Source organism: Vigna unguiculata, chromosome 6 (assembly GCF_037176805.1).
Source record: "Vigna unguiculata cultivar grain cowpea cultivar isolate G323 ecotype 2 chromosome 6, ASM3717680v1, whole genome shotgun sequence".
Classification (NCBI taxonomy): domain Eukaryota; kingdom Viridiplantae; phylum Streptophyta; class Magnoliopsida; order Fabales; family Fabaceae; genus Vigna; species Vigna unguiculata.
This window is the reverse complement of record NC_140797.1, coordinates 27119843-27130983: the sequence shown is the minus strand read 5'-3', so window position 1 is coordinate 27130983 and position 11141 is coordinate 27119843. Positions and strand designations below refer to the sequence as shown.

General features: G+C 33.2%; 1 protein-coding gene across 2 annotated transcripts; it reads left to right on the top strand.

Moving 5' to 3' along the window:
• The first annotated feature begins 3516 nt into the window (after positions 1–3516).
• LOC114186865 (uncharacterized) lies at positions 3517–11141 on the top strand. 2 transcript variants are annotated; one of them, XM_028074908.2, is made up of 3 exons: positions 3517–3768; positions 9523–9620; positions 10333–11141. In XM_028074908.2, the coding sequence occupies exons 1-3, from the start codon at positions 3603–3605 to the stop codon at positions 10411–10413; spliced, it is 345 nt and encodes a 114-aa protein (XP_027930709.2). In that variant the 5' UTR covers positions 3517–3602; the 3' UTR covers positions 10414–11141. The 2 variants fall into 2 exon arrangements, with proteins under 2 accessions (XP_027930709.2, XP_085530707.1); XM_085674581.1 differs by having other exon boundaries at positions 9511–9620.

Here is an 11141-nt window from a genome sequence, read left to right as displayed (position 1 = left end):
CATCACGTTGTTTATGTAAGTTCCTTTTGTTATTATTATTATTATTATTATTACTATTATGTATAATCATTGTATATAAGGTAATGATTTTAGTTTTTAAATATGAAATATCCTTTTATGCATTTTTAGGTTAACAAATTTGTACTTGTCTTATAAGTTGACATTTTGCTATTATACTTTAGCTATAATCTTCTCTGCTATTGTTTCATGTGTTCGATTAGTTAGACTAATTGGAACTATTTCAATAAGAAATGAATATCAATTATTATGAATATCAATAGGAGCATGGAGTTTGACAGAAGAACTACTCCATTGTGCTTACCAAATTGATTTTTCATGTGGAAACTTGGTTGAGAATGGAAAAAATATATTATAACAGGTTTCTCTTCTTTTCTTTTCTCTTTCACTCCCTTAATTTACTTCCTTTAACCAAACAAAGGCTAATTGTGGGCTATGACAACTAAATCAGAGAGGAGTGTTAGAGAACAATTTTTTACATATATAAATTTGTATTTGTTATCGATGGCTTATTAAATAAAAAATGAGTAACATACTTGAGGAATATGAATCAATAAAGAAGTTGTGGACTTGCTTGAACATATTTCATGAAAGGAACTGTCTTATGTAACAATAAGCATACAACTACCAAAAGCAGAATAAGAACTTAATAAATACAATGGTTAAGATTATTTATAAAAGGAACTTTGAAATGGAAAAAAATAATTAAATTAAAAAGAGAATGAAGGAAAATTAAACAGAATGCTAAGTCATGATATCAATGGGAAAGCAAAAGCTAACTCTCTAGTCAATAGACTTATTTTTGTGGGCAAGTTCAAGAATGCCCACGACATTAACCGAAAATACCCTACTAGTAGGTTATCGTGGGAGTGATTTAAATCTAAAAAGGAGAACAACAAATTCATCAACTGTCAAAAAGGAATAAGGTAAGCACTACTTCAAAACATTAACCAAAAATATTTTTAAAGGTAACTTTCAAAGCACTACTTCACAAGCAATAAAGGGAAACCTCTTAAAAATTATAACTATAAGGTTTCATAGAAAATATCCACTTAAATGAAAACTTAGTCAATCTTCATTTTGAGCATTCTACTTAAAAGGTAACCTCTTTTCAACATCCTCTAGAGCTTCTTCAATGATGTATCATATCAGTTGTTCAACATGTGGTTTTGCAGACAAACTGTAACAAACAACATTGAACTTTGTTTAGTGCAAATGAATTAAAAGGGTTGTGTGGTCGGAGAATCATGCAATAACAGACCACATTTGAAAAGAAAAAAAGAGAGTAATTGATCCCAAACCTCACGTGCAATTTTGTTATCAATATCCAAGCCAAGGGAATGTATAGTTTAAAACTCAATTACCAATTATCTCACCCTTTTAAACTAATGTGGAAAAAATTTGGTGTGCAACCAATTATCTTAATCTTTTAAAATAATTCAAAAATTAGAGATAAAACAATTTTATTTACATCTTTAGAAGAGAAAGATAGTAGGAGCTGCACAACCAAAATTGTGATAAAATTTTGAACCACAACCAAAATTTCTTGAACCTATAAGGAATTGGTGTGATCTAATAATATGTAAAATGTTGAGTGCAAGTTTTAAATTATGTTTAGTGTACTAATTCACATAAATTGCAAGAGCAAATAACTTCATTTGAATTTCAAAAAGTTTTACAATTACAAAGATGGGGATTGTTGTTTTTGTGTTATGATAAATTTCTATGATTGTAGTTGATTAAACATCGCTTAGTGGAGAGTGGAGACAACCTTTAATTCTTAAAAATATTAACTACCTAATTATCCATGAAAGGAATGCAATGAACCAGTTCAAAATCAATCTTACTCAAATCATAAATTTTTACATACATACACATCATAAAATTGAAGATAAGGAAAGAGTAAAGATGCTAAATCTGTAAAAGATACATAAAACAGGGACTAAAACTACTTGCACAAGTTCTAATGACCTAGACATGACCAAGAATTGACTCAAAAACTAGTTCCTAAGACAACTTCCAAAATTCACTATCAAAACCTGTAAAACTCTTAATAAAATGGCCAAAGTTTGGAAATTGCACTAAACTAGCCTAGTCAACTGTAAAGAAATTATCCTAACAAGTTTAAAATGGTAAAATGTAGCTAAGAAACAACTCACATTACAAAAACTACCTAAAAATCAAAATGATGTACATTTCATGATAATTATGTAAATGGAAGTAAATATGTAGCAATGATTTTTCTTACAATTATTATGAGACAATTCCTTCAAACTTTAGGACTCAATGAAATCAAGCAAGGAGATGTATAATTTTTTTCCCTATAGAAAAATGTACTAAAATTCAAACATCTTCACATTACACTTCATAGAAACATATCTTCAAAGTACTTAAATTCATATTTGTTATCATTTATGCTGCAGAAACTCAACTAGAGTATCAAATAACTCTATATTTGATAATCAAATTGGTTGTTGTTGTCAAACCTAATAGAGAACAAAACATAAACATTGGACAACTTTACCTTTATTCCCTTATTGAAACATAACTTCGAACTATGTCATGTAACCATGGAAAAAAAACAAGAACAATGTATCATTTTTCCACCCTCATCTAAAAGTACTTAATAAAAGCCATAAGTTTAACACACAAAAGGCAAATCTAACAAAAAATTGCCCAAACAGAAATTGGTACAAATCATTGATCTAATTATTGTACGCCTATTCAGAACTATCATCATCCAATTCCATTTCTTCATTGTCTTCTTCTGACTCGTGATCATCAAATTCCCCTTCATCATCTTCTTCCAAATCAAAGTCTTGAATTTCCTCTTCTTCCGTGTCTTCTTCTATTGCTTCATCTTCTACTTCAACACCATTTTCTAAATCTTGGAAGCCTAAAATAGGTTCAACTTCTATGATTTCATTAACGTGTGAAACTTGGTCTTCTTGGTAAGGCATATCATAATCTAAATTAGTAGCTTCTATGTGACCTCTAGGTTTTGTCTTGATTACAGCACACAAATCACGTTTATCTATTCGAGATGGTAGATATGAGACATAGTGTCAACACCCAATTTCGTCCGGATACGAAATAAAATTTTGACTTTAATAATAATTAAAAAAAAACACATCACAAAAAAAATCAACATTAATTTGGATGTACATATATACTCCTATTCTTTTATTTATTTATTCTTTTTATTTTTAATTTTAATTTTGTTTTGTTTTTTATTTATCTATTTTATTTATTTTATCTTGTTTTATTTTATTTTTATGTTTTTTTATTTTTACTTTACTTTATTTTATTTTATCTTATTTTAATTCCAATTTCCATTTTATTTTACTTTCACACTATTTTGTTTTTCTGCTCTTAAAAAAACATATAAAATATATAAATAAAAAAAATAAAAATAAAAAATAATAATGAAAGTCATTTGACTTGACTCTGCCATGCAAAATATGGCCAGATTCATACGTTATCTTGTTATTGGGGGGTTTGGACATAAAAAGAAGAAAGGTTGGGTATTGGTGTATCACTATGGCAGGAACCAGGGGAGGCAGTCTGAGCATAGCAGTGCAGCTATGGCTAAAGTGCAACTTTCCACACGAAAGGGGGAAGACGAATTTGGGGGGACAATTTCACAAGCTTACACAGGGAAGAAAGCAAAAAATTGGGAAAAGCAGATATACAGAGGGAGGAGAACGAAGAGCACACTCGGGGAAATTGGCACACCGAGAGCTTCAAGAGGTATGGTTGGTGCCTTCATGATTTGTGTTGGCTTTGTTGTGTTTTGTTCCTAAATGAACGTGATATAATGTATGCGTGTGCGTTTCTCGCATCATTCTTTTATCTATTTAGTGATGTACTAGTGTTCAAATATTGTTTTGCTTAAGTGTTGGAGAAAACCCGTACTTCACTTCCCTCTCACAGTCTTATAGTACACAGTCTCATACTACAAGAAAACCAACCTATAACACACTCTCACCAGTCCATTCTCCCTCACCTCATATGTGCACGCATAATCTCCAAATCAATTTTATCCACCACCCCATTATCCTCTATGTTTAATCTTCGTTCAAGACCCACCATCTTCAGCAACATTCTCAGCTCATTCTCTCCACCAAAACACGATCCGTATATACGCACCAACCATTACACCTTCATTCGACTTAATTCATTTCCCCCAAGCGCACCAAAACCTTTGCATCCTCCCGCATAACCACCAAAACAGAGCCCCAACCGAACCCACAGCCGCAGTTTCCTTCCATTCATCCAACGCCAAACTTTTCTTCCTCATTTTTTCCATCACAATCAGATTCATATGCCCACACTAGCCTCCAATTCATTCAAACCTGCAGACACACCAAACAAAACAGTCCAATACTCCAAATCCATTCTTCTACCTACACCCTCATCTCCATTGCTCACCTGCATAAAATCAAAATAAAAAAACAGAGAACCGAAATCCCAATGCTAGTGTCAAATATTCCCGCTTCATCTTCCCCAATCAGTCATATCCAATCAAACCCAAACGATGGCTTCCCCAATCAGTCATATTCTCTTTGTGTTAACAATGAATTGATGGCTTGCTAGAAGGACGAGTTGGTTGGTTGAAGATGGACAACGATGGATGATTGGTTTCAACTCCCATTTCATTTCTACTACTTCGCAATGACAATATCAATCATTCAGTCCTTAAAATTCATCAACTTACCCCCTCTATTACTAGCCCCAAACTACAAGCCCACAAATGACAAAAGGTTAACATCGATAAAAAGGCAATTAAGGAGAGACAATAGTCTTTGTTTCACTTATGATGACAAATTCTCTTCTAACCATAAAGGTCCTAACAAGCGACATTTTGTTCTTTAGTGGGAGAGGAAGAAAAACCAAAATGGTGACCTAAACCACTTGATTCAAAAGAATTTGGTGACGATACAGAATAGTTAGACAATCATTTATTTTACAACGCACTTAAAGGCTTTGTAGGGTTAAGGACAATGTAATTCCAAGGAACAACAAATGGGACAACAGTGCAAGTTTTACTCAGTAGTGACAGCTCAAATAACTTCCTTCAACCACGAATTACACAATTCTTGAAATTATCGATTGAACTAGTTCCATATTTACAGGTTCTAATTGGGAATGACAACTCCTTACTAGTAGAAGAATTTATCTAATAATTGGGAGTGAAAATTCAAGGACACACTTTGAAATTTGCTATCAGCTTCAGGTGCAGATTTGGTGTTAGGGGCTGCTTGATTACCTATAATTGGACCAAACCTATCTAATTATAGCACCTTGTCCTTGAAATTTTACATAGGCATCCAGTTTATTACATTACACGGTGAAAAACAATCTTTGCCACAACTCGCCCAATTTAATTATATATGAAAGGTGCACAATACCGATGTAATTGTTGAATTATTTGCCTTACAATTTTCAAATAGTGAGGGCTTTAAATATTAGCCACTTGAATTACCATCAACCATGGACCCATAACTCGCTATGCTACTACACACATATAAATAAGTTTTTTGACATTCCAGTTGGGTTGCCTCCAACACAATCTCAAAATAACTCCATTCCCTTAATCGAAGGAGTTGATCCAGTGCAGGTGAAGCCTTATAGATACCCACATAGTAGGAAGGATCAAATAGAGAAGATGATAGCTGACATGCTAAAAGAAGGAATAATTATGATGATCCCCTATCATTCTTGTAAAAAGAAGGATGGTACATGGAGATTTTGCACGAATTATCAAGCCTTAAACACCATCTCAATTAAAGATAGATTCCCTATTCCAACTATGGATGAGTTAATCGATGAGTTATATGAAGCAAACTAGTTCTCTAAATTTTATTTAAGGTCTAAGCACAAAACAACTTTCCAAATACCCCAATGTCATTATGAATGGATTATTTTACCATTTGGTCTCTCAAATACTCCGACTACATTCCAATCTAACAAAATGTTCCTTTGGACTCCAAGAGCTTGATTATGTGGGTTGTACAGTATTGGGTAGTGGAATAGCAATGAATCAAGAAAAGGTCCAAGTTGTCCTAAATTGGCAGTATCCAACGAATTTTCACCACTTTCCTTATAACCATTGGTGGTGGGGAAGATGGTGGGGTTAGAGTGATGGAAGACCAAGGATGGGGTGAGGGTCACGTTGTCGAAGACAATGATGGTGGGTGTGGAAGTGCAGACCCTTAAAACTTGTATTATGTAGTTTTTGCGATGTGGGTGAAGGATTTAGGTGTTGAGATAAAAAGCCTTTCATGGTGGCCTGTGATGGAGAGAGGTTGGGCATTATCACGTGGTGTTGTCTCAAACTTGGGATGGAGAAATTCATAGTGTTAAGAAGTGGACTTTAAGCCTACCTAACCCCACAAAATTGGCTTGTAAGTTGAGGTTTACACCCACTTATATACTCTGAATTGGCCTTATCTCTAGTCGATGTGGGAATTCCAACACACACCTCACACCAAGGTTTATACATCTCATCTCGTGCGTGGGACTAGACATTAATGGGTGGTCCGATAGTTGGCGGAACGATATATGTCCAACAATCTCGCTAGGATAGGCTTTAACAATGGCTCTAACACCATATTAAAAAGTGGACTTTAAGCCTATCTCAACCCCACATATTTCAACATGCATGACATCTAAATTGTGACGAACCATATTAGTAGACCAATAAGGTAATTCCCAAAATATGCTCTTCTTAACCCAATTATGTGTTTTACCAAAGTCGGGTTGCTTTTGCTTGCTTGATTTCAAGCCAAACGTAACTTTTTGAAGTTGATTTACTTGATTTATTACATCCATGCCACTAAATTCTTGTGGTGGTAAAGACTTCTCAACTACCGACTTCTCAACTACCGACTTCTTATAAGAGCATTGATCACGATGAAATGAATGATTGATAGGTAAAAATTGACGATGACAATCAAACCAACAAGGTTTACCACCACTCTTCAAAGTAAATGATTTAATGTCCCCCATACAATATGGACAAGCAAATTTTCCATGAGTGCTCCATCCAAACAACATTCCATAAGCTGGAAAATCATTTATTGTCCACATTAATGTTGCTTTCATAATTAAATTTTATTTTTTCCATGCATCAAAAGTATTAATTCCAATATACCACAAGATCTTTAACTCATCGATTAGAGGTTGGAGATAAACATCTAAACTTTTACCAAGTGATTTGGGTCCAGGAACCATAAGAGTAAGAAATATGTATTCCCTTTTCATACACATGCTTGGAGGAAGATTGTAAGGTGTTAAAAAAATTCGCCAACATGAGTATGGGCTACTTGAATTACTGAATGGATTAAAACCATCCGTGCAAAGTCCAAGCCTGACATTTTGTGGATCTAAAGCAAACTTAGGATGAGCTGTGTTAAATTTTTTCCAAGCCTCTGCATTAGCTGGATGTGTCATCATTGATTCATGTTGGCGTACTCCATCTGCATGCCATTGCATATATTTTGAAGTATTAACAATCATAAAGAGGCGTTGAAGTCTTGGAATAATGGGGAAATATCTTAACACTAAGTAAGGCACATCCTTGTTTTTTGTTGTTGTCTTGGGTTTAAATCGCGATTCTTTACACACTAAACAAACATTCTTGTCACTGTTTTCTTTGTAATATAGCATACAATGATTAGGACATGCATCTATCTTCTCATATCCTAATCCCAATTCACTCAACATTCTCTTTAATATGTACAAATTTTCAGGCAACCTTTCTAACTCTGGAAGCATGCTTTTGATTATAGCAATCATTCGATCATAACAACTAACACTCATGTTAAACTCAGACTTCAAGTTTAGGAGTTGTGTTACTACTGACAATCTTGTATGCTTCTTACAACCATCCCATAAAGGTTCATCAGCATTCTTTAATAAGTTAAAAAACTTCTTAGCTAGTGGATTTGGATCCTCTTCCACCTCTTGTACTTCTAGATTTGATCTAGCATGGAAAGCATTCATAACCATATCATGATATGGATTTTTACTTCCTTTAGCACGATCTTGGACAACATACGCACCATTTGTCCACCTTTCTTCACCATGAAGGGTCCAATTTGTGAACCCATCCATAAATCCATGGTCATACAAGTTCTTTTCCACATTAAATGATATATCCCAATAACGATTCCTACATTTTCCACATGGACAAGGAATGTGCCCTGTTACATCAGCATATTTCGGATCTCTTTTAGCTACTTGAATGAAGTCATCAACACCATTTCTAAATTCCTCAATTATACTACCAAATTGATCTTTTCTTCGCAACATTCATCCTTTATCAGGTCTCATTGTCCTTGCAGATAGTTTAAACATTGACAATAATTGAAGACATAATTAAAATTAAGAACAAAAATTAGTTAAAATAAAGTAAATATAAGTAAACATTAATTGAAGCAAGATATTATATCTGCCATATCTATTTTTACATAAGAAAAGCAACCAGAATTTGAACAATATTATAGTATTGGTACTCATAAAATTGAACATATAATTGTCATTTAATTAAGAGAATATGATATTCATACATCAGTTTCTCATAATTAATACAAACACTCGAAAGTCTTTGTTAATAAGCCAATCTTATTACTCAAGTAAATATAATTAGTATTTTAGAAAAATATATGCAAGTATGTAATGTTTTATTATTTAATATACCTAAGAAAACCAATGAAAAAATGTGGAAAGATATATAACTTCTATTATTTCTTTTGTTATGCTATAAATTGAAATTGTTGCAGTAAAATATAAATTTATTAGTCTTTTTAAATTTGTAATTATAAATTCACTAAATAATGAGATATATGGTTAAATACTATAAATCTCATAATAAGTAGGCTTGAATCTTAAGTTACATTTTATCTTTTTTTTTATATGTGCTTAATAATTAGTTTATAAATATAATAATTAATGTTTTCTCAATGAATATGCATTAAATCTATAGTACTGGAGAGTACTGAGGACTTTATTATTTAATTGTGTACCACACCAGCCGGCCGAGCCGAGTAATAACCATAAAACCCGTCTGTGTAACTACCAAGGATGTAAATAATAACAATCACCATACACACCCTAAAGTGAATCAAAGTATCCGGCCTAAGCCGCTAAGGCGCAACATCGACCGAACACACTAAAAGAACAACAGCGGCCTAAGCCGCTAAAGAGTAACCGGCCTAGGCCATTAACTGTAGGAAACTAAGCAAGGACTTGGCAAATTCAGAACATCAATAGTAAGACTCACAGGGCCCACGATGATCGAACTAAGGGGTCTGGGTTAAGGCCCAAGCCCACTTATAGCCCAAACGAGGGCCTAGCCCATGACGTGGTCAGTCATAATTAATAATCTATAAATATGCATGGACCCCACGGATTAAAGGTACGCATTCATTACTCTCTTAATCACGAGATTTGACTTTCTTAGAGATTTTGCTGACTTGAGCTTCGAAGTCTCTTCTGCAGGTAACCCCCTCGGTCCAAACCGATCACACCGAGATATCCATAGGCGACATGTATTGGCCAAGAGGAAGCCTACTGAGGAGATAGTAGACCTGAGTAAGGTAGCACTTGTGTCTGACATATCTTATTTGTTCTCTACAGAAACAAATTGAAAAGATAACTAATAACTTTTTGGATAAGCCAAACTAAAGTAAAGGAACATAACTAATGTGAAGTATCTCATTTAACTTCATGTTTCATGCAATCACAAGACTATTTTATTTATGAAACAAATAAAGGACTATTACTCCAATGAAAACAACTACCTAACTAATTAAGAAAAAAACCATGTCGAATACCTTCTTTAATGAAATTGAACATTTAAGATCAAAGACTCATTCTTAAACGCTATATTAGTAGCTAGGTAATAACAGAAAGAATAAATGACTGCATCCAATTTCATAAGGCCAACTTATTTAACCTTGGAAGAGAACCACTCTGTAGCAGATATTGTTGACCAGTAACTGTTGTATTATTATCAGCAAAGAACAAAGTAGCTCTATGAATTTGTCCCCTCTTTTCTTAAACACACGTATCTTTGATTTATTTTTTCCTTAATTTCAATTATATAATCTTTTAATAATAATTTAAAAGTACTCCCAGTTAAGGCTAAACGCCTAATGTTTTGACAATTAGCAGCACCTAATGTGGAAGTTGGGATTGAGATATAACACTCTTTTTCAAGGAAAAGTATAAATAACAGTAACATGGAAATATTTTAATGAAAGTTTGTCATATGAAATCATAAATCTCTATATAAACCAAATCATGCAGATTTCTGCCGAAAGGAAGCCATATGCGGGGAAACAAACAGTGAAGATACATAATAGTGAAGAAAATAGTCATAAGAGGTAGCTACCAACTTATATTCATAAGAGCAATTATGGCAGAACAACAAATCATACAAGCCCCGACGAAATTTCAGTTTGGAGTGGAAGATTAATTCAACGAAATTTCAAACCCTAAAAATTTAACGAAATACCTGTTTTGATTAATCGAATCAAAGGCTCCAACGAATTTCAGATTTGGAATGGAAGATTGAAACCTTGGACATCAACCAACACCATGCATAGATTGAACGACGCCATGAGCTCTTAAACAGAAAAGTACTGTCATGAATGAGTGAAATACTAAAGATGGAATAGTGAACAGCAATGAGAAAATGGCGAAGGAAGGAAAAGTTGGGAGTAGAAGAAGCAATGTATGAGCAAATTCAAATGGAGGAAATATGAATCGAAAAATGTCATAGAGGGTTTGAATGCCGCATTTGATGAGTTTGGAAGAAGAAAAACAATCACTCTTTGAGATATTTCACTATTGCTGATTCCACCATTTATCACGTACTTCTTCTTTTTTTTATTTGGAAAGCCTAAAGCGAGGGAATACTGTTGTTGATGTTACCATACGAATTACAAGTTTTCATATATTTCTAACTTTTAATTTCTAAAAATATTGTATTAGATAAATGTTATTTTTCATTTAAAAAAATGATATTTATAAATTAAAAATTAAGTTATATATAATAAAGTACATCTTGATAATCTATTAGTATATTAGTTTTTTTATTGTTTTTCGTAAATTTA